We start from the raw sequence: 24453 nt of genomic DNA on the forward strand, positions 1-24453 counted from the left end.
TGCCAGTCCCCTCACAGTTCATCCCCATACATCCCAATTCCCTCCCGGTTCACTCCCACTTCTTTCCCAGTGCCTCCCAATATATCCCAGCTCCCTCCCATTACATCCCAGTACATCCCAGTTCCCTCCCAGTACATCCCAGTTCCCTCCCAGTACATCCCAGGTCCCTCCCAGTACTGGGAGGGAACTGGGATGTACTGGGAGGCACTACAATGTGCTGGGATGGCCTGGGATATACCGTGTAGGAACTAGGATGTACAGGTTTGGACTTGGATGTAGTGGCTGGAACTGGGAGGAACTGGGAGGAAATTGGGAGGTACCAGGATCTAGTGGGAGGAACTGGGAAGGGACTGGGAGGGAACTGGGATGTAGTGGGAGGAAACTGGGATGGACTGCGATGGACTGGGAGGGAACTGGGATGGACTGGGAGGGAACTGGATAGTACTGGGATGTACTGGGGTGTACTGGAGGGAACTGGAATGGACAGGGAGGGAACTGGGATATACTGGGAGGCAACTGGGATGTACCGGGATATATTGGGAGGGAACTGGGATGTACTGGGAGGGAACTGGGATGTGCCAGTTCACTCCCACTTCCCTCCCACTGCCTCCCAGTATATCCCAGTTACATCCCAGTACATCCCAGTACATCCCAGTTCCCTCCCACTACATCCCAGTACATCCCAGTTCCTTCCCAGGACATCCCACTACATCCCCGTTCCATCCCAGTACATGCCAGTCCCCTCACAGTTCATCCCCGTACATCCCAATTCCCTCCCGGTTCACTCCCACTTCTTTCCCTTTGCCTCCCAATATATCCCAGTTCCCTCCCATTACATCCCAGTACATCCCAGTTCACTCCCAGTACATCCCAGGTCCCTCCCAGTACATCCCAGGTCCCTCCCAGTACTGGGAGGGAACTGGGATGTACTGGGAGGCACTACAATGTGCTGGGATGGCCTGGGATGTACCGTGTAGGAAGTAGGATGTACAGGCTTGGACTTGGATGTAGTGGGTGGAACTCGGAGGAAATTGGGAAGTACCAGGATCTACTGGGATATACTGGGAGGGAACTGGGAGGGAACTGGGATGTATTGGGAGGAAACTGGGATGTAGTGGGAGGGAACTGGGATGTACTGGGATGTACTGGGAGGGAACTGGGATGTACTGGAGGGAACTGGAATGGACTGGGAGGGAACTGGGATATATTGGGAGGGAACTGGGATGTACTGGGATGTAGTGGGAGGGAACTGGGATGTACTGGGAGGCACTACAATGTGCTGGGATGGCCTGGGATGTACTGTGGAGGAACTAGGATGTACAGGCTTGGACTTGGATGTAGTGGGTGGAACTGGGAGGAACTGGGAGGAAATTGGGAGGTACCAGGATCTACTGGGATATACTGGGAAGGAACTGGGAGGGAACTGGGATGTAGTGGGAGGAAACTGGGATGTAGTGGGAGGGAACTGGGATGTACTGTAGGGAACTGGATTGGACTGGGAGGGAATTGGGATATATTGGGAGGGAACTGGGATGTACTGGGATGTAGTGGGAGGGAACTGGGATGTACTGGGAGGGAACTGGGATGTGCCAGTTCACTCCCACTTCCCTCCCACTGCCTCCCAGTATATCCCAGTTTCCTCCCAGTACATCCCAGTACATCCCAGTACATACCAGTTCCCTCCCAGTACATCCCAGTACATCCCAGTTGCCTCCCAGTACATCCCAGTACATGCTAGTTCCTTCCCAGGACATCCCACTACATCCCCGTTCCATCCCAGTACATGCCAGTCCCCTCACAGTTCATCCCCGTACATCCCAATTCCCTCCCGGTTCACTCCCACTTCTTTCCCTGTGCCTCCCAATACATCCCAGTTCCCTCCCATTACATCCCAGTACATCCCAGTTCCCTCCCAGTACATCCCAGGTCCCTCCCAGTACATCCCAGTTCCCTCCCAGTACTGGGAGGCACTACAATGTGCTGGGATGGCCTGGGATGTACTGTGGAGAAACTAGGATGTACAGGCTTGGACTTGGATGTAGTGGGTGGAACTGGGAGGAACTGGGAGGAAATTGGGAGGTACCAGGATCTACTGGGATATACTGGGAAGGAACTGGGAGGGAACTGGGATGTAGTGGGAGGAAACTGGGACGTAGTGGGAGGGAACTGGGATGTACTGGAGGGAACTGGAATGGACTGGGAGGGAACTGGGATATATTGGGAGGGAACTGGGATGTACTGGGATGTAGTGCAAGGGAACTGGGATGTACTGGGAGGGAATTGGGATGTGCCAGTTCACTCCCACTTCCCTCCCACTGCCTCCCAGTATATCCCAGTTACATCCCAGTACATCCCAGTACATCCCAGTACATCCCAGTTCCCTCCCACTACATCCCAGTACACTCCAGTTCCTTCTCGGACATCCCAGTACATCCCCGTTCCATCCCAGTACATGACAGTCCCTTCACAGTTCATCCCCGTACATCCCAATTCCCTCCCGGTTCACTCCCACTTCTTTCCCTGTGCCTCCCAATACATCCCAGTTCCCTCCCATTACAGCCCAGTACATCCCAGTTCCCTCCCAGTACATCCCAGGTCCCTCCCAGTACATCCCAGGTCCCTCCCAGTACTGGGAGGGAACTGGGATGTACTGGGAGGCACTACAATGTGCCTGGATGGCCTGGGATGTACCGTGTAGGAAGTAGGATGTACAGGCTTGGACTTGGATGTAGTGGGTGGAACTGGGAGGAAATTGGGAAGTACCAGGATCTACTGGGATATACTGGGAGGGAACTGGGAGGGAACTGGGATGTACTGTGAGGAAACTGGGATGTAGTGGGAGGGCACTGGGATGTACTGGGATGTACTGGGAGGGAACTGGGATGTACTGGAGGGAACTGGAATGGACTGGGAGGGAAGTGGGATATATTGGGAGGGAACTGGGATGTACTGGGATGTAGTGGGAGGGACCTGGGATGTACTGGGAGGCACTACAATGTGCTGGGATGGCCTGGGATGTGCTGTGGAGGAACTAGGATGTACAGGCTTGGACTTGGATGTAGTGGGTGGAACTGGGAGGAACTGGGAGGAAATTGGGAGGTACCATGATCTACTGGGATATACTGGGAAGGAACTGGAAGGGAACTGGGATGTAGTGGGAGGAAACTGGGATGTAGTGGGAGGGAACTGGGATGTACTGGAGGGAACTGGAATGGACTGGGAGGGAACTGGGATATATTGGGAGGGAACTGGGATGTACTGGGATGTAGTGGGAGGGAACTGGGATGTACTGGGAGGGAACTGGGATGTGCCAGTTCACTCCCACTTCCCTCCCACTGCCTCCCAGTATATCCCGGTTTCCTCCCAGTACATCCCAGTACATCCCAGTACATCCCAGTTCCCTCCCAGTACATCCCAGTACATCCCAGTTGCCTCCCAGTATATCCCAGTACATTGTAGTTCCTTCCCAGGACATCCCACTACATCCCCGTTCCATCCCAGTACATGCCAGTCCCCTCACAGTTCATCCCCGTACATCCCAATTCCCTCCCGGTTCACTCCCACTTCTTTCCCTGTGCCTCCCAATACATCCCAGTTCCCTCCCATTACATCCCAGTACATCCCAGTTCCCTCCCAGTACATCCCAGGTCCCTCCCAGTACATCCCAGGTCCCTCCCAGTACTGGGAGGGAACTGGGATGTACTGGGAGGCACTACAATGTGCTGGGATGGCCTGGGATGTACTGTGGAGAAACTAGGATGTACAGGCTTGGACTTGGATGTAGTGGGTGGAACTGGGAGGAACTGGGAGGAAATTGGGAGGTACCAGGATCTACTGGGATATACTGGGAAGGAACTGGGAGGGAACTGGTATGTAGTGGGAGGAAACTGCGATGTACTGGGAGGGAACTGGGATGTACTGGAGGGAACTGGAATGGACTGGGAGGGAACTGGGATATATTGGGAGGGAACTGGGATGTACTGGGATGTAGTGGGAGGGAACTGGGATGTACTGGGAGGGAACTGGGATGTGCCAGTTCACTCCCACTTCCCTCCCACTGCCTCCCAGTATATCCCAGTTTCCTCCCAGTACATCCCAGTACATCCCAGTACATCCCAGTACATCCCAGTACACTCCAGTTCCTTCTCGGACATCCCAGTACATCCCCGTTCCATCCCAGTACTTGCCAGTCCCCTCACAGTTCATCCCCATACATCCCAATTCCCTCCCGGTTCACTCCCACTTCTTTCCCTGTGCCTCCCAATATATCCCAGTTCCCTCCCATTACATCCCAGTACATCCCAGTTCCCTCCCAGTACATCCCAGTTCCCTCCCAGTACATCCCAGGTCCCTCCCAGTACTGGGAGGCACTACAATGTGCTGGGATGGCCTGGGATGTACTGTGGAGGAACTAGGATGTACAGGCTTGGACTTGGATGTAGTGGGTGGAACTGGGAGGAACTGGGAGGAAATTGAGAGGTACCAGGATCTACTGGGATGTAGTGGGAGGGAACTGGGATGTACTGGGATATACTGGGAGGGAACTGGGATGTAGTGGGAGGGAACTGGGATGTACTGGGATGTACTGGGAGGGAACTGGGATGTACTGGAGGGAACTGGAATGGACAGGGAGGGAACTGGGATATACTGGGAGGCAACTGGGATGTACCGGGATATACTGGGAGGGAACTGGGATGTACTGGGAGGGAACTGGGATGTGCCAGTTCACTCCCACTTCCCTCCCACTGCCTCCCAGTATATCCCAGTACATCCCAGTACATCCCAGTTCCCTCCCAGTATATCCCAGTACATCCCAGTACACTCCAGTTCCTTCCCAGGACATCCCAGTACATCCCCGTTCCATCCCAGTACATGCCAGTCCCCTCACAGTTCATCCCCATACATCCCAATTCCCTCCCGGTTCACTTCCACTTCTTTCCCAGTGCCTCCCAATATATCCCAGTTCCCTCCCATTACATCGCAGTACATCCCAGGTCCCTCCCAGTACATCCCATGTCCCTCCCAGTACTGGGAGGGAACTGGGATGTACTGGGAGGCACTACAATGTGCTGGGATGGCCTGGGATGTACCGTGTAGGAAGTAGGATGTACAGGTTTGGACTTGGATGTAGTGGCTGGAACTGGGAGGAACTGGGAGGAAATTGGGAGGTACCAGGATCTAGTGGGAGGAACTGGGAAGGGACTGGGAGGGAACTGGGATGTAGTGGGAGGAAACTGGGATGGACTGCGATGGACTGGGAGGGAACTGGGATGGACTGGGAGGGAACTGGATAGTACTGGGATGTACTGGGGTGTACTGGAGGGAACTGGAATGGACAGGGAGGGAACTGGGATATACTGGGAGGCAACTGGGATGTACCGGGATATATTGGGAGGGAACTGGCATGTACTGGGAGGGAACTGGGATGTGCCAGTTCACTCCCACTTCCCTCCCACTGCCTCCCAGTATATCCCAGTTACATCCCAGTACATCCCAGTACATCCCAGTACATCCCAGTTCCCTCCCACTACATCCCAGTACATCCCAGTTCCTTCCCAGGACATCCCACTACATCCCCGTTCCATCCCAGTACATGCCAGTCCCCTCACAGTTCATCCCCGTACATCCCAATTCCCTCCCGGTTCACTCCCACTTCTTTCCCTGTGCCTCCCAATACATCCCAGTTCCCTCCCATTACAGCCCAGTACATCCCAGTTCACTCCCAGTACATCCCAGGTCCCTCCCAGTACATCCCATGTCCCTCCCAGTACTGGGAGGGACCTGGGATGTACTGGGAGGCACTACAATGTGCTGGGATGGCCTGGGATGTACTGTGGTGGAACTAGGATGTACAGGCTTGGACTTGGATGTAGTGGGTGGAACTGGGAGGAACTGGGAGGAAATTGGGAGGTACCAGGATCTAGTGGGAGGAACTGGGAAGGGACTGGGAGGGAACTGGGATGTACTAGGAGGAAACTGGGATGGACTGCGATGGACTGGGAGGGACCTGGGATGTACTGGGAGGCACTACAATGTGCTGGGATGGCCTGGGATGTACCGTGTAGGAACTAGGATGTCCAGGCTTGGACTTGGATGTAGTGGGTGGAACTGGGAGGAAATTGGGAGGTAACAGGATCTACTGGGATATACTGGGAGGGAACTGGGAGGGAACTGGGATGTAGTGGGAGGAAACTGGGATGTACTGCGATGTACTGGTAGGGAACTGGGATGTACTGGGATGGACTGGATGGAAATGGAATGGACTGGGAGGGAACTGGGATGTACTGGAGGGAACTGGAATGGACTGGGAGGGAACTGGGATATACTGGGCGGGAACGGGGATATACTGGGATGTAGTGGGAGGGAACTGGGATGTACTGGGAGGGAACTGGGATGTGCCAGTTCACTCCCACTTCCCTCCCACTGCCTCCCAGTATATCCCAGTTTCCTCCCACTACATCCCAGTACATCCCAGTACATCCCAGTTCCCTCACAGTACATCCCCGTACATCCAATTCCCTCCCGGTTCACTCCCACTTCTTTCCCTGTGCCTCCCAATACATCCCAGTTCCCTCCCATTACATCCCAGTACATCCCAGTTCACTCCCAGTACATCCCAGTTCCCTCCCAGTACATCCCAGGTCCCTCGCAGTACTGGGAGGGAACTGGGATGTACTGGGAGGCACTACAATGTGCTGGGATGGCCTGGGATGTACTGTGGAGGATCTAGGATGTCCAGGCTTGGACTTGGATGTAGTGGGTGGAACTAGGTGGAACTGGGAGGAAATTGGGAGGTACCAGGATCTACTGGGATGTACTGGGAAGGAACTGGGAGGAAACTGGGATGTAGTGGGAGGGAACTGGGATGTACTGGGATGTACTGGGAGGGAACTGGGATCTACTGGAGGGAACTGGAATGGACTGGGAGGGAACTGGAATATATTGGGAGGGAACTGGGATGTACTGGGATGTAGTGGGAGGGAACTAGGATGTACTGGGAGGGAACTGGGATGTGCCAGTTCACTACCACTTCCCTCCCACTGCCTCCCAGTATATCCCAGTTTCCTCCCAGTACCTCCCAATACATCCTAGTACATCCCAGTTCCCTGACAGTACATCCCCGTACATCCAATTCCCTCCCGGTTCACTCCCACTTCTTTCCCAGTGCCCCCCAATACATCCCAGTTCCCTCCCATTACATCCCAGTACATCCCAGTTCACTCCCAGTACATCCGAGGTGCCTCCCAGTACTGGGAGGGAACTGGGATGCACTGGGAGGCACTACAATGTGCTGGGATGGCCTGGGATGTACTGTGTAGGAACTAGGATGTACAGGCTTGGACTTGGATGTAGTGGGTGGAACTGGGAGGAAATTGGGAGGTAACAGGATCTACTGGGATGTACTGGGAAGGAACTGGGAAGGAACTGGGATGTAGTGGGAGGAAACTGAGATGTACTGCGATGTAGTGGGAGGGAACTGGAATGGACTGGGAGGGAACTTGATAGTACTGGGATGTACTGGGATGTACTGGAGGTAACTGGAATGGACAGGGAGGGAACTGGGATATACTGGGAGGGAACTAGGATGTACCGGGAGGGAACTGGGATGCGCCAGTTCACTCCCACTTCCCTCCCACTGCCTCCCAGTATATCCCAGTTTCCTCCCACTACATCCCAGTACATCCCAGTACATCCCAGTTTCCTCCCACTACATCCCAGTACATCCCAGTACACTGCAGTTCCTTCCCAGGACATCCCACTACATCCCCGTTCCATCCCAGTACATGCCAGTCCCCTCACAGTTCATCCCCATACATCCCAATTCCCTCCCGGTTCACTACCACTTCTTTCCCTGTGCCTCCCAATACATCCCAGTTCCCTCCCATTACATCCCAGTACATCCCAGTTCACTCCCAGTACATCCCAGTTCCCTCCCAGTACATCCCAGGTCCCTCCCAGTACTGGGAGGGACCTGGAATGTACTGGGAGGCACTACAATGTTCTGGGATGGCCTGGGATGTACCGTGTAGGAACTAGGATGTACAGGCTTGGACTTGGATGTAGTGGGTGGAACTGGGAGGAACTGGGAGGAAATTGGGAGTTACCAGGATCTACTGGGATGTACTGGGAAGGAACTGGGAGGGAACTGGGATGTAGTGGGAGGAAACTGGGATGTAGTGGGGGGGAACTGGGATGTACTGGGATGTACTGGGAGGGAACTGGGATGTACTGGAGGAAACTGGAATGGACTGGGAGGGAAGTGGAATATATTGGGAGGGAACTGGGATGTACTGGGATGTAGTGGGAGGGAAGTGGGATGAACTGGGAGGGAACTGGGATGTGCCAGTTCACTCCCACTTCCCTCCCACTGCCTCCCAGTATATCCCAGTTTCCTCCCACTACATCCCAGTACACTCCAGTTCCTTCCCAGGACAACCCACTACATCCCAGTACATCCCAGTACATGCCAGTCCCCTCACAGTTCATCCCCGTACATCCCAATTCCCTCCCGGTTCACTCCCACTTCTTTCCCTGTGCCTCCCAATACATCCCAGTTCCCTCCCATTACAGCCCAGTACATCCCAGTTCACTCCCAGTACATCCCAGTTCCCTCCCATTACAGCCCAGTACAACCCAGGTCCCTCCCAGTACATCCCAGGTTCCTCCTAGTACTGGGAGGGAACTGGGATGTACTGGGAGGCACTACAATGTGCTGGGATGGCCTGGGATGTACTGTGGAGGAACTAGGATGTACAGGTTTGGACTTGGATGTACTGGGTGGAACTGGGAGGAGATTGGGATGTACCATGATCTACTGGGTTGTACTGGGAAGGAACTGGGAGGGAACTGGGATGTAGTGGGAGGGAACTGGGATGTACTGGGATGTACTGGGAGGGAACTGGAATGGACTGGGAGGGAACTGGATAGTACTGGGATGTACTGGGATGTACTGGAGGGAACTGGAATGGACAGGGAGGGAACTGGGATATACTGGGAGGGAACTGGGATGTACTGGGATGTAATGGGAGGGAACTAGGATGTAATGGGAGGGAACTGGGATGTGCCAGTTCACTCCCACTTCCCTCCCACTGCCTCCCAGTATATCCCAGTTTCCTCCCAGTACATCCCAGTACATCCCAATTCCCTCCCAGTACATCCCAGTACATCCCAGTACACTCCAGTTCCTTCTCGGACATCCCAGTACATCCCCATTCCATCCCAGTACATGCCAGTCCCCTCACAGTTCATCCCCATACATCCCAATTCCCTCCCCGTTCACTCCCACTTCTTTCCCAGTGCCTCCCAATACATCCCAGTTCCCTCCCGTTACATCCCAGTACATCCCAGTTCCCTCCCAGTACATCCCAGTTCCCTCCCAGTACTGGGAGGGAACTGGGATGTACTGGGAGGCACTACAATGTTCTGGGATGGCCTGGGATGTACTGTGGAGGAACTAGGATGTACAGGCTTGGACTTGGATGTAGTGGGTGGAACTGGGAGGAACTGGGAGGAAATTGGGATGTACCAGGATCTACTGGGGTGTAGTGGGAAGGAACTGGGAGGGAACTGGGATGTACTGGGAGGCACTACAATGTGCTGGGATGGCCTGGCATGTACCGTGTAGGAACTAGGATGTACAGGCTTGGACTTGGATGTACTGGGTGGAACTGGGAGGAAATTGGGATGTACCAGAATCTACTGGGATATACTGGGAGGGAACTGGGAGGGAACTGGGGTGTACTGTGAGGAAACTGGGATGTACTGGGATGTAGTGGGAGGGACCTGGGATGTACTGGGATGTACTGGATGGAAATGAAATGGACTGGGAGGGAACTGGGATATACTGGAGGGAACTGGATTGGACTGGGAGGGAACTGGGATATACTGGGAGGGAACGGGGATGTACTGGGATGTAGTGGGAGGGAACTGGGATGTACTGGGAGGGAACTGGGATGTGCCAGTTCACTCCCACTTCCCTCCCACTGCCTCCCAGTATATCCCAGTTTCCTCCCAGTACATCCCAGTACACTCCTGTTCCTTCCCAGGACATCCCAGTACATCCCCGTTCCTTCCCAGTACCTCCCAGTTCCCTCACAGTTCATCCCCGTACATCCCAATTCCCTCCCGGTTCACTCCCACTTCTTTCCCAGTGCCTCCCAATACATCCCATTTCCCTCCCATTACATCCCAGTACATCCCAGTTCACTCCCAGTACATCCCAGGTCCCTCCCAGTACATCCCAGGTCCCTCCAAGTACTTGGAGGGACCTGGGATGTACTGGGAGGCACTACAATGTGCTGGGATGGGCTGGGATGTACCGTGGAGGAACTAGGATGTACAGGCTTGGACTTGGATGTAGTGGGTGGAACTGGGAGGAAATTGGGATGTACCAGGATCTACTGGATTGTACTGGGAAGGAACTGGGAGGGAACTGGGATGCACTGGCAGGAAACTGGGATATACTGGCATGTACTGGGATGTACTGGAGGGAACTGGAATGGACTGGGAGGGGACTGGGAGGGAACTGGGATGTCCCAGTTCACTCCCACTTCCCTCCCAATACGTCACAGTACATTCCAGTTCCGTACCAGTACATCCCAGAACCCCCGCTGCCATGAGCAGGGACACCTTCCACCCGATCAGGTGGGAGGGAGGGGAGACGAGGTATTGGGGGAGTGGCAGGGCGGTGTTGGTGGGTGGCAGTGGGGGTACGGCAGGGATGTGGAGTAGATGGGGGGAGTAGGGGTGGTGTGCTTTCGGGGTTGGTTGGGCAGGAGGGGATGTCGTAGGTTTGCTGGTATCTGCTGTGTTGGTTTCTGTTTCCATGAAAAGCTGTTCCTGCAAATGTCTGTGTGCCTGCGTGGGACGGGGAGGGAGCACAGGGGCCACCGGGAAAGGGCACCCAAGGGCTACAGAAGCCCTGCTGAGCCCCAAAGGGCACCAAGACACAGCCAGGGCTGACTCAGTGCCCACAGGGCAGGCAATGGCAGGGGAGAGCACGGACACAGGCTTCCCCGGGCAAAGCAGCCCTTTGGTGGGGGAGCCACGACAGACAGCTCCTTGCAGGACTCACGGACACAGCCCCACGCAGAAAGCAGCACGGGGCCCCTGGGACAGGGACACGGCTCGGGGGCTGGGGAGGGCACAGACACGCCCCAACAAGGCCTGTGAGGCCTCCGTCTTGAGCACGACCAGTGTCCCCTCCAGCAGGGACAGGGCTCGCTGCAAAGGCCCTCAAAGCCAATCAAGACAATCACACCCTTCCTCACTCCCACCTCACTCAGCTCCAGAGACCGGCTTTGCCTCCCTCACCCACCAAAATAACCCAAATCACCCCCAGAATGGCGAGGGAGGGAGCTGCAGGCCAGCCAGGGAACCCCCTCCCCTTCTCTGCCTCCACCGTGGGCAGCTGCAACACCAAATAGGATGGGGGGAGGTTTGGGGGTGAGAGGGTTTGGGAATAATTAAAAACCTCACTGCAGCAGCCAGAAAGTGCCTGGAAGATTCATCCCTCTTTATTGCCTATTTCCCATCCGAGATCCACAACGTGGACCAGTGCAGCCAACGACGACTTCGGGGAGCCACCTCAGCTTTGCGGGTAGGGCTTGCAGAAGGTGCGGGGTGAGGTCCCGTCAGAGCAGCCCCCAGCACCGGCAGTCGTAGGGGATAAGCCCCTTCCTTTGAGCAGTCTCAGTGATGCCGCTGGGGTGCTGGGAGCCCCTCTGGAGCCTGCACAGGGGCGCTCTCGGTGCCACCAGCATGGTATGGCGCAGCTCCCGGGGTCGCTGCTGCTCAGCATCTCGTCTCACATGCTGACCTGCTCCGAGCATCGTCATCAACCGATAACTACCGTCCCCTGCACCAGCTGCACCACCACTGCCCGCAGCTCTCAGGGCTCACACAGAGTTATTCTGATCGAGTGAAGTGGAAACAAAAAGAAAGAAAAATCCCCAAACCCAAAGGTAGATGAGCCTCAGTGCCGGAGGGTGAGCTTTCCTCTCCCCATGCTGCTGCTGAAGCCCTTGGTGCCATCAGGAACATTGGGAGGCGAAGCACCCCACCCCGCAGGCCAAGGGGCTCAGGCACCCGATTTCCTGCCAGGGAATTTCTGGGAGGAGGTGTGGCATGCAGAGCAGGCCTGCTGCCCCAGGGTGCCCAGGTATCCACCCCGCTCCGCTCCCCCAGCCGCAGCCGTGGGGCCGCTCCGTGCTGGAGCAGAAGCAGTGGCAGCCACCGGTGCCCAAGCCCATCCCGAGTGGGGGGAAGACTGTCCTGGTGAGGAGCGATCTTGTAAAGGTGTTGCTAAAGTCCCTGGGCTGGAAGGCGCTGCATGGGCAGGTGGGTGCCGAGGGGTCCGTGTTCAGGAGCAGAGACAGTGACACTGGAGCATTGCCGGACTCCAGAGAGCGGTAGAGCAGGGAGCCCCCAATGCCATAGGGGAAGATGGTGGCCGCCGCCTGCACCTTCCAATCCCAGTGGTGGCCCAGCTTCTTCGCCACCTCCCTCTTGTTCTGAGGTTCCTTCTTGGAGACCTTCCAGCAGAGCCAGACCACCCTGATGCTCTCACCGCACCGGTGGCTTCGGCGGCCGAGGTGCTCAAAGGCCCTGCGGGCGCTCCCCAGCCTATCGTACTCCACCAGGGCACAGCGCTTTCTCAGCAGCTCGGGGAAGAGCGACGTGTATTTCCGCACATGCGAGGGCAGCTTGCGGCCCGGCCGCAGGATGTGGATGGATACAATGGCACCAAAGGGGCTGAACATACTCACGATGGTCTCGATGAAGTTATTCTGGATCGGCAGCAGCTCCCAGGCCAGCAGCAGTTTGCTGGGGGAGAAGCTCTGCAGGGACTCGGGCAGGGGGACCCGCCGCCTCACTTTGGTGCCCTCCTTGTTCACTTCCAGCAGCTCCGAGAACTGCAGGGCGTAGCGTGTGAGCCGCCAGTCACGCGTCAGGTATTTCACCTGTGGGAGAAAGGGAGCCACTGCGTCCCCATGAGCGTCCCCAGGCAGGGACCACCCTCAATCCATCATCCAGGCAGGCTGAAGTCACGGCAAGGCACCATCCCCCTTTCACATGAGCAGATGCGGGTCTGCAGCAGGTGGTCTCCAGTGCCCCTGGATTGCAGCAACAAGCTGCCGCTTCCCAGTACCTCACACCACCAGCACCTCACTGCGCTTTTTCGGTTAAGGGATGGTCTCTCCCAAAGCAGCGCGGGGGGACAACCGGCAGAAGAGGCAAATCCAGCCCTGAGGACTGTTCACTGCTTCCCCAGCCACCCTCCCTGGTTGCAGAACTGCTGCAGCACATCGAGGGCAGGGAGCAGAGCCCAGCTCTGCACCACCAGCACTTCCCTGGGACACAGACAGCCTGAGGGGAGCCTGGACCTCCCCACACACCCCTCCAGAGACAGACAGAGCACACCCAGACACCCTCCACCCAAAGGCCCTTTCCCACCCCGGCTGGCAGGTGCCATGGACTGCCTACCTTCTTGAAGGATGTCAGCAGTTTGATGCTGACAAAGCCCATCTTCTTCTTTTGGACATGTTTCAGAAGGAAAGCATCCTTGGACAGGTTCTCATCAGAAAGGTAGAACTCCACCTGGGACACAATCCTGCGGACCAGCTGCGGGTCGGGGGTGGAGGAGCTGCAGTCCAACAGATCAGCCCCACAGACATCGCTTACATCAGAGAAGCTCCTGGCAGAGCAGCAGAGACAGGGGTGTGAGCTGGTGGCCTTTGGGACGCACAGCACTGCCTGGTCTCAGCTACAACAGTGCAGACGGCAGAGACACCGCAGAGACCCAGGGCCATCAGCTACAGGGGAGCAACGCCAGCCTGCACCCCGCGTGCCTCCCGATGCTGGGAGCACCAGTGCCAGACCGTGAACCCCAATCCATCCCAGACAAGGGACACATTCCCCTGGGGACAAACACGAGGCAAGAGCAGGGCTCAGCCCCCCCACTCATCCCAGCGGCCACGTACCCGTTGAAGCTTCTTAAGAAGTCCTCCTGGCTGAGCAGGGCGAGCGAGCGGCTCTGCGGTGGAAGGAGATGCCGCGCCGGGAAGGAACTCCTTTGTTCCAGCTGAGGGGTGCTGCAGCTGGGCTGGGAACCGAGCCCTGAGGCCACCCCGGAACTACCCAATGACATTGTCCTTCACCTGGGACATTACAAAGGAGAAGCACAGTGGTAGGAGGCTTCCCAACTGCAGCCAGCCCCAGGGCAGAGCCCTGCTCTGGGCTGCAGCCCCCAGCCCAGGGATGGGGGAAGCAGAGGCAGCTCGTTGCTGTGCCCTTACCTGCTTAGCAGTGCTGAGAAAGGCAGAGAGAGCTGGCTTTACCTCCTAGAGACCTGCAAGCAGCAGGCCCCAAACCTCCCCTCCTCCAAACTAAGGCTCCTAAAAGACAAAGTGAAATGAAGAAAGGTAAAACCCTTAGAGCACCCAAGCTGCTGGCTTATAAAGGCAGCCACTCAGAATGAGCTCCTGCAGGCAGTTATGGGCCTGCCCCCTCTGAGACCCACCAGGCTCCAGGTGAAACCTGTCTGCTGGTTAAACAGCCCCAGCTCAGCCCCGGGAGCAGCCATGATTGCTAAGCCAGGCCAGGTGGGCAGGGGAGGGGCAGAGCCACTGGTACCGGTACTGGTACCCAGTGGTGCCCGGTGGTGCCCAGCAGGGTGGTGAACTGCTGCCATGAGGCATCTTGATCTGTGCCTCAGTTTCTCTGTCTTGTGCAGAGACAGTAACAGTGACATGGAGGTGGAAGGAGGGTTGAGTCCAGGGCACTCTTTGGGCTCCTGGTGCTGCCAGAGTGACAGGCAAAGGTCTTTCTTCCTGCAGCACTATTCCTCATCCCAAGGAGAGGGAGCAGAAGAGCCCCAAGAATGGGCTGAAGCCCAGGGAAGGGCACAGGCCCCCTGGGAGGGGGTGACACTGTGGGGCAGGATGGCCCATAGCTTCAGTATGAGATGGGGAAGGAGGCCCGGGATGAAACTCATCCTTGATGCTTGACCCGCCACCATGGGCAGCGTGGAGATGGGGACACGGCTGTCAGAGCAGCGGGGGCTTGGGCAGGCAGGGTGGCCGTGCCAGGCCGGGGGCGATGCCAGGGCACGGTGGGCTGCCCAGGCGGCCGAGAACCGGAGCTGCCCATCTGTGCAGGCATGGGGTTTAGCCGATGTTGCTCTTTGCCCTGTGGCCACAAGGACCAGCCAAGGGCTCGCCACGCGTCCACCCTGAGCTCTCAGAACAACCTGTCACCAGACTGGCAGCACCTCCCATGCGGGCAGCCTGGTCCCCGGCTGCAGCACTGCAGTCTCCCCTGCCCAAACACCCTGCCCCAGCCATGCAGGGCTGCTGCCGATGAATCCCCGGGCTGTGCCGCACTCTCCGGCTCAAAGCTCGTCCTTCTGGGATGAGTCCCGGGGACCGGCAATGCTGAACCTCTTCTGGGGTGTCACAAGCCCCCCGTTTTCCCTGGGGGCGGTGCACTCGCTGTCTCTCCCATACCACCTTCTGCCTCTCCCTGCTGGTTGGGAAGCGTGTGTCGGTGAGATGGTGGGTGGAAGAGAATGTCCTGGGGTGAGAGGTGGCCTGCCTGGCAGGGGAGCTGGCAACAGCCACGGTCCCTGAAGGGTGGTGGCACTTGGTGGCAGGGGACAACGAGGGCACACCTCACCTGAACTTGCAAAGGGTGGCAGGACACTACAGGGCCGAACTCCACCCTCCCCCCCCATCTACGCTGCCTCTAGACTGGAAGTACCTGCTGCTGCCAACCAGCCTTTGCCCACGCGCGGGCACGGCCTGTCCCTGGCAGGCAGCAAGGGGCCGCGCAGGCAGCCCCGCTTCCCCCGCCCTTCGCTGGGCTCCCATTGCCGAGCCCGGCAGCTCCCCGGCCTGCCAGCCCAGCCCCGCAGCAACGCTCGCGACGGAGTCCCTGCAGGGATTTGCCCCCCGGGGAGGGGCGGTGGAGCCAGCAGCGAGCCGAACGGGGCCGTGGGCGCGTTCTAACGGCAGCATTCTGAGCTGCGCTTCGCTTTCCACCTGCAGCCGGCTACGCTCGGGGTCAGGAGGGGCTGCTCTGCTCCCCAGGGGGAAATAAGGCCCTCGTTCCAGCCCTGAGAGCTGGTATCCGAAGGGAGGTTCAGGCCGGTCCAGCCGTCCCCGCAAGACGGGATAATCCAGAGGGGGAGTGAAGCGAGCAAGGACACAGAGGGAGAGGCTGACGGTAAATCTTCCCCTTCCCAAGGGGTGAGAGCAGGAATGACCTGTCAGCCGGCACATCCCTGTCTCGCTGCTCCCATCCTCCACACCTAGTCTGGAAGCATAATTAGAAAATGCTTCTTGTGGCCCCGTGCAGAGCAGCAGCCTGACCTTTCAGACGCTTCTCCCCTCCGTGAACTTTGGTGTAACGGGCATATTGCCCCTTGTGCTGGTTTTGGCTGAGAAGGGGTTAATTCTCTCACTGTGGAGGGTCGGCTACCCTTCCAGCTTTCTGAGCTCTGCCGTGGGGCGGGGGGCTGGGAGGGGCAGGGCCATGGTGGGGGTGGCTGACCCTGACTGGCCAACGGCATGTACATGCCATACCATGTGACACCAGGAGCAGTATATGAAGGGGGAGCAGTTGGCGGCTCGGGAGCGGCACGGCGTTGGGTCAGTGGGTGGTGAGCGGCTGCGGCACGTGCGGTTCGTTTCAGCGGTTCGTTCCCCCTCTCCCCTCCCTTCCCTCCTCCCCCGGGGTTTTGCGCCTCTCGTTGTTCTCCTTTACATTGCATTTCTGTTGTTGTTTCTTGTAATTTTAATTATTAAACTGTTCTTATCCCAACCCACGAGCGTTACCCTTCTGATTCTCTCCCCCATCTACCGGTGGGGGAGTGAGCGAGCGACGGTGTGGGGCTGAGCTGCCGCTAAACTATGACAGTGTTTTTGGCGCCCAACGTGGGGCTCAAGGGTTGGAGATAATAACAGCTGCTGGTCACAGCACCATGTTGTTCTTTTTGCAGTTGGTGTTAAAGATCGGTGTTGGTTTGTTTAGTCTGCTGTGCTCTGCTGTGATTACTAACCTTTTCCTATGAGATTTCTTACACAAACATTCATTTTCAGCTTTATCTGGTATTTGGGTGTTTTTTGCTGAAACGGTTACTGTACTTCGGATACCACCTTGTTGAGGCCATTAGCAATTATACCTCCTCCTCGGAGAGATTTTATATGGAGGAAATACAGAACCGCACCTTTGCAACTTTGTGCTATGATGTCTGTGCCTTTGTTACAACAACGTTTTTGTATCTTGAACATCCTTGGGTGGTTAAGGTGCACTTATTGTTAGTTTTTGGGCATGTTGTTTTGGTTTGGATTAAGCAACTGAAGAATATCACCCAGAAATCTGCCCCAAGGCTTGATAGTTACGAGTGGCAGGGCGTGTGGGATAGCATGGGCAAATACCTCGGGCAATGGGCACCCCCAGTGTTTTGGAGTTTCATCCCCGAGCAAGTGCAGAATCCTAAAAAACTAGTGGAATATTTGGAGAAAGTATGTTGTTACGCTGGGAACTCCAGAGAGACACAGATAACTGCAAGGTGCTGGGGCCTGGCCCATGCATGCCGAGCCCTGCCCAACAGTAGTCAGAGCCCCCAGGGGGAAGAGAATGTCTCTGGGTTGAAATGCAAAGTGACTGGCACTGTAGTCACTCCAGCCCTGAGGACAGGCACTGCAGCCACTCAAACCCCCACGACAAGTACCGGAGCTGGCTCAGAGAATCAACCCGTACCAGTATCAGTTGCCCCCATACACAAGGTGAAATATTGGAAGCGGACATCAACTCGTTTAGAACGGGATGATGAAGAACCAGGGCCATCACGGGGAGAGGAGGAAGTCATAAATGAAATAGAGACCACCCGATCCCTGTCCTTCAGCCAGTTGCGAGATATGCGAAAAGGTTATAGCCATCGTTGAGGTGAGCACATTGTCACCTGGCTGCTCCGATGCTGGGATAAAGGGGCCAGTAGCCTGGAACTAGAGGGAAAAGAAGCCAGACAACTGGGATCCCTTTCTGGGGAAGGGGGCGTTGACAAAGCAACTGGGAAAAAGCCACAAGCCCTCAGCCTCTGGAGGTGACTCCTGCCCGGAGTGAAGGAAAGGTATCCCTTTAAAGAAGATGTTACATATCGCCCAGGAAAATGGACAACTGTGGAGAAAGGCATCCAGTATCTAAGGGAATTAGCTGTGTTTGAGGTGATTTATGGTGACCTGGACGATCAACGGTCCTCCAAAGATCCAGATGAAGCCGAGTGCACACGACCCACATGGCGCAAGTTTGTACGGAGCGCACCACCTTCGCATGCAAAGTCATTGGCAGTGATGTCCTGGAAAGGTGACGAGACACCAACGGTGGCGGAGGCGATTGATAGACTCCGGGATTATGAAACAAATCTCTCTTCCTCGCTCGCCTCTGCTGTGGAGAAACTATCCCAAGAGGTCCAGCAACTCAAAGAAGATCTGTCCTACTCCCCACCTCGACAGAGCAGTGTCTCAGCTGTTAGGAATAAGCGTCCTTTGGTTCAAAGGAGGGGATGCACACCACGGGCCACCCTATGGTTCTACCTGCGTGACCACGGAGAGGACATGATGAGGTGGGATGGCAAGCTACTTCGACCCTACAGGCACGAGTGCGTGAACTGCAAGGAAGAACAGGCACTCAGGGAGGCTCTTCCAGGAAAGCTGCTGCTCCAGTTTCCTTTGAGCAAGTCCCCAGACAGAGGAGTAGAAGCGCTGGTTTTATTTCTAAGCGTAATAGAGGGACTCCTGATTCACATTTGCAGGAGGTGAGTTGTGACTGCAACGATCAGGACTAGGGGGGCCCTGCCTCCAGCCGGGTGGAGGAAAGGGATAACCGGGCTTACTGGACTGTGTGGATGCGATGGCCTGGCACATCCGACCCACAGGAGCATAAAGCTTTAGTGGACACCGGCGCACAGTGCACCTTAATGCCATCGAACTATATAGGGGCAGAACCCATCAGCATTGCTGGAGTGACAGGGGGATCCCAAGAGCTAACTGTACTGGAGGCCGAAGTGAGCCTAACTGGCCATGAGTGGCAGAAGCACCCCATTGTGACCGGCCCCGAGGTCCGTGCATCCTTGGCATAGACTACCTGAGGAGAGGGTATGTCAAGGACCCAAAGGGGTACAGGTGGGCTTTTGGTGTAGCTGCCTTGGAGACGGAGGAAACTAAACAGCTGTCTACCTTGCCTGGCCTCTCGAAGGACCCTTCTGTTGTGGGGTTGCTGAAGGTCAAAGAACAACAGGTGCCAATCGCCACCACAACAGTGCACCAGCAGCAATATCGCACCAACAGAGACTCTCTGATCCCCATCCATAAACTCATTCACCAACTGAGGAGCCAAGGAGTCATCAGTAAGACCCACTCACCCTTTAACAGTCCCACGTGGCCAGTGCGGAAGTCTAACGGAGAGTGGAGGTTAACAGTAGACTATCGTGGCCTGAATGAAGTCACTCCAGCGTTGAGTGCTGCTGTGCCAGACATGCTAGAACTTCAATACGAACTGGAGTCAAAGGCGGCCAAGTGGTATGCCACAATTGATATTGCTAATGCATTCTTCTCAACCCCTCTGGCAGCAGAGTGCAGGCCACAGTTTGCTTTCACATGGAGGGGCGTCCAGTACACCTGGAATCGACTGCCCCAGGGGTGGAAACACAGCCCTACCATTTGCCATGGACTGATTCAGACTGTACTGGAACAGGGAGAAGCCCCAGAACACCTTCAATACATTGATGACATCATCGTGTGGGGCAACACAGCAGAAGTTGTTTTTGAGAAAGGAGAGAAAATAGTCCAAATCCTTCTGAAAGCTGGTTTTGCCATAAAACAAAGTAAGGTGAAGGGACCCACACGAGAAATCCAGTTCTTAGGAATCAAATGGCAAGATGGTCGTCGTCAGATCCCCATGGATGTGATCAACAAAATAGCAGCCATGTCTCCACCAACCAGCAAAAAGGAGACGGAAGCTTTCTTGGGCGTTGTGGGTTTTTGGAGGATGCGGATTCCAAATTACAGTCTGATCGTAAGCCCCCTCCATCAAGTGACCCGGAAGAAGAATGATTTCAAATGGGGCCCGGAGCAACGACAAGCCTTTGAACAGATTAAACGAGAAATAGTTCATGCCGTAGCTCTTGGGCCAGTCCGGGCAGGACAACATGTAAAGAATGTGCTCTACACGGCAGCCGGGGAGAATGGCCCTACCTGGAGCCTCTGGCAGAGAGCACATGGGGAGACCTGGGCCTCCAGATATACTGGAGGGAACTGGAATGGACTGGGAGGGAACTGGGATGTACTGGGAGGGAACTGGGATGTACTGAGAGGAAACTGGTATGTACTGGGACGTACTGGGAGGGAACTGGGACGTACTGGGACGTACTGGGAGGGAACTGGGACGTACTGGGAGGGAACTGGGATGTACTGGGAGGCAGTGGGAGGGAAGTGGGAGTGAACTGGCACATCCCAGTTCCCTCACAGTACATCCCAGTTCCCTCCCAGTACATCGCAGTACATCCCAGTTTCCTCACAGTACATCCCAGTTCCCTCCCAGTTCCCTCCCAGTATATCCCAGTAGATCCTGGTACTTCCCAATTTCCTCCCAGTTCCACCCACTACATCCAAGTCCAAGCCTGTACATCCTAGTTCCTCCACAATACATCCCAGGCCATCCCAGCACATTGTAGTGCCTCCCAGTACATCCCAGTTCCCTCCCAGTACTGGGAGGGAACTGGGATGTACTGGGAGGGAACTGGGATGTACTGGGATGTAATGGGAGGGAACTGGGATGTACTGGGATGTAATGGGAGGGAACTGGGATGTATTGGGAGGCACTGGGGAAGAAGTGGGAGAGAACCGGGAGGGAATTGGGATGTACGGGGATGAACAGTGAGGGAACTGGGATGTACTGGGAGGGAACTGGGATGTACTGGGATGTAATGGGAGGGAACTGGGATGTACTGGGATGTAATGGGAGGGAACTGGGATGTACTGGGAGGCACAGGGAAAGAAGTGGGAGAGAACCGGGAGGGAATTGGGATGTACGGGGATGAACAGTGAGGGAACTGGGATGTACTGGGATGGAATGGGGATGTACTGGGATGTACTGGGAAGGAACTGGAATGTACTGGGATGTACTGGGAGGGAACTGGGATTTACTGGGATGTACTGGGAGGAAACTGGGATATACTGGGAGGCAGTGGGAGGGAAGTGGGAGTGAACTGGCACATCCCAGTTCCCTCCCAGTACATCCCAGTTCCCTCCAGTACATCCCAGTACATCCCAGTTCCCTCCCAGTACATCCCAGTTTCCTCACAGTACATCCCAGTTCCCTCCCAGTTCCTTCCCAGTACATCCCAGTACATCCTGGTACATCCTGGTACATCCCAATTCCCTCCCAGTTCCACCCAGTACATCCAAGTCCAAGCCTGTACATCCTAGTTCCTCCACAGTAGATCCCAGGCCATCCCAGTACTGGGAGGGAACTGGGATGTACTGGGATGTAATGGGAGGGAACTGGGATGTACTGGGATGGAACGGGGATGTAGTGGGATGTCCTGGGAAGGAACTGGAATGTACTGGGATGTACTGGGAAGGAACTGGAATGTCCTGGGATGTACTGTGGAGGAACTGGGATGTACAGGCTTGTACTTGGATGTACTGGGTGGAACTGGAAGGGAATTGGGATGTACCAGGATCTACTGGGTTGTACTGGGAAGAAACTGGGAGGGAACTGGGATGTACCAGGACGTACCGGGATATACTGAGAAGAAACTGGGAGGGAACCGGGAGGGAACTAGGACATACTGGAGGCAACTGGGAGGGAACCGGGACGTACGGGGATGAAGTGGGAGGGAACCGGGACGGAAATGGGATGTACGGACCGGACCAATAAAGCCCAGTATGGACTAGACCAATATAGCCCACTATGTACCTGGATGGAACCGTGAGGGAACTGCGAGGGAACCCCACAAAACAAACCATGGGGCTACGTGGTACAGAGCACGAGAAGGGAGAGAATTAAGAATTAGGGACAGGGAGCCAGAAAAAAAGGAAAAAAACCAAAGGGCGATGGGGAGCAAAAGGAATCGCAACGCGTACGGGGAGAAGGGAGAAACAATTCTAGTGTAGGGTCACGGGGGAGCCAGGGACAGCAAGATGGAGAAAGGACAGAAGCTACAGGCTACAGGGCAGAGAGGGAAGAATTAACGAATAGACAGAGAGAGCTGGGCAGAAAGAGATGGAGAAAGGCTGAAGATCACACGGCCAACAGGGAAGAGAGAAGAGAGGGAGGAATTTTCAAAACAGGGGCAAGAAGCCAGAGAGAGGGAGAGAGGCGCAACAATAAAATGGGGACAGGCCACAGGGCGGCGAGGAGGGAATCGATGAATAAGAACAGGAGACCAAAGAGAACACAATGTAGAATGGAAAAAAGGAACAGCGGCCTACAGGGAAGGAGGAATTAAAGATCAGGCACTGGGAGGCAGACAGAGACACATGAAGAAACAAGTAGGAAAAAAAAAAAACAACGGCAATGGGCTACAAAGACAGACAGAGAGGGAAGAAATAAAACATAGCAGCAAGGAGCTGGACAGAGAGAGATGAGGACAAACAAACAGCACGGGTCTACGTGACAGAGAACGTGGAATTAGAACACAGAGAGGGGGAGCCGGACAGAGAGAGAGGCCGAGAGAAACATCTAGACGGGCTACGGCGGGCAGAGGCAGGAATTAAAACCTAGGGACAGGGAGCTGGACAGAGGGAGACGGAGATCACAGGGAACAGCGGCGGGTGCAGGAAGAGCAGGAATTCAAGAATAGGGAAAGGGAGCTGGACAGAGAAGAACTCAGGCAGGCAAGTAACAGTAGCAGGGTACAGAGCAGAGCAGACGAACTAAAAAGCGCGGCGGGAGCGTTGAGGCAGACAGAGGGAGATTAAGAAAAAAGTCACGGGCTACGTGGCAAAGCAGGAGGAACTCAGAAACGGGGATGGCAACCAAGGGAGAGTGAGCTGGTGAAGGATAACGGGTATTCAAAGTGAGGGACGGGGAGCTGGGAAAAGCGAGGCAGAGAAAAACAGAATCACAGAGAGAATCACACAAAGCCAAAAAAGAAGAAACTGAACAACAGGAACAGGTGTCACCAAAGCGATGAAATCAACCAACCAGAGACGGTGTTCCATTACGGGAACACGGAGCGTACGAATCAGCGCATCTGTCGATCTGCATTTTAGTCCCTAGGCGATCGTTAATGTCAGCAGAACAACAGACAACGTGCTTCTGTCAGAAAAGGATGACAAAACGCGGTTTCGTGTAGCGGACTGAGAAAACTAGCCAAGACCGCCAAGATTAAGAGCCAAGAAGGTAAAAGGCAATTCTGGCAGGGGGAGATCGCGACCACCGACTCACGGACCACCACCGACCCAAGTAACACCACCTACTCAGAAGAGAACAACAGAAGAGGATAACGGAGCCTGCGCAGTGACTGACATACGGAACGAGCAAGTTTGTACTGATCAGTAGACAGGACAATAATGAATATGTATGAGTATGTAAAATTTTCATCTATAAATTGTAGGGGAAAGGTGTGTGAGGTACGCACTCCAGGAGGAGCGATCTCCCGTGCATCCGGCGCCGTGAATAAAGAACGCCTGCTCTTTAATACTAAATTGGTGTTAAAGAGTTGTTTCCGATTTTACCGCGTTTTTTGGTAACACAGGGAGCCAGACCAAGAGAGCCAGAGAAAGACAAAACACCGACAGGCTACAGGACAGAGCAGGAGGAATAAAAAAATAAAAACGGAGCCAGAGCCAGGCAGAGAGAGGTGGAGAAAGAACAAGTAGCCACAGGCTACAGGACAGAGAGAGAGAGGCCTGAAAAGACGGGGAGGCAGGGAGCCACTCAGAGCGAGATGGAGAAAGAAGGGGCGGGGGGACGCCAAAAACAAAATAATTTTGCAGCAGGTAAGGAAAGAGAGGGGGCCAGGGGGGAGAGACAGGGAGGGCCCAGGACGCACAAGAGAGGCAACGGGGCCCCAGTGGCCCAGGACTCACCGCGACTCTCGCTCTCAGCGCTGCTGGCACAATTTAGCCGTTCAGATGCTTCTTTCCCCTCCTCTCCGCCCTGCCTCTTCTGCAGCTCCAGACTCTAGGCCATCCTCCACCTAAAGAGGATACATGGGTGTCTTACCGCTCTTACGAGATGAGGCTTCCTAGGCACGTAGCCTAGCTCGCTCGTGCACTACACGCCCGTACCCAACTCCCGGTTACGCGTACAGACCCTGCGGTGCACGTTGGTGGCCTGGCCCGCTGCGGGCTACGAAGGGGGATCCTCCCTCCCTCACCTGCAGGGACAGGCTCTCTCTTGCCTGCGGCAGGAAGGCAGCTGGCAGCCAGAGCGCCTTCAGTT

The 24453-nt window shown here is 55.6% G+C and overlaps 1 protein-coding gene across 1 annotated transcript; it reads right to left on the minus strand.

The window, feature by feature from the left end:
- Positions 1-11633: 11633 nt before the first annotated feature.
- Positions 11634-14149, minus strand: LOC135316448 (la-related protein 6-like). The gene is made up of 4 exons (XM_064469896.1): positions 13983-14149; positions 13486-13696; positions 12395-12962; positions 11634-11818 (listed from the first exon to the last, which is right to left on the minus strand). The coding sequence occupies exons 1-4, from the start codon at positions 14147-14149 to the stop codon at positions 11634-11636; spliced, it is 1131 nt and encodes a 376-aa protein (XP_064325966.1).
- Between the last annotated feature and the right edge of the window lie 10304 nt (positions 14150-24453).

Source organism: Phalacrocorax carbo, chromosome 19 (genome assembly GCF_963921805.1).
Source record: "Phalacrocorax carbo chromosome 19, bPhaCar2.1, whole genome shotgun sequence".
In the NCBI taxonomy this organism is placed as follows: domain Eukaryota; kingdom Metazoa; phylum Chordata; class Aves; order Suliformes; family Phalacrocoracidae; genus Phalacrocorax; species Phalacrocorax carbo.

Excerpts from the sequence above, each read along its gene's own strand:
- LOC135316448 (XM_064469896.1), bottom strand. The coding sequence starts at position 14,149 with ATGTCATTGGGTAGTTCCGGGGTGGCCTCAGGGCTCGGTTCCCAGCCC. Across the intron at positions 13,697-13,982 it reads TTCTTAAGAAGCTTCAACGG|GAGCTTCTCTGATGTAAGCG; the intron begins GTACGTGGCCGC and ends CTGCTCTGCCAG. Across the intron at positions 12,963-13,485 it reads TGCTGACATCCTTCAAGAAG|GTGAAATACCTGACGCGTGA; the intron begins GTAGGCAGTCCA and ends TTTCTCCCACAG.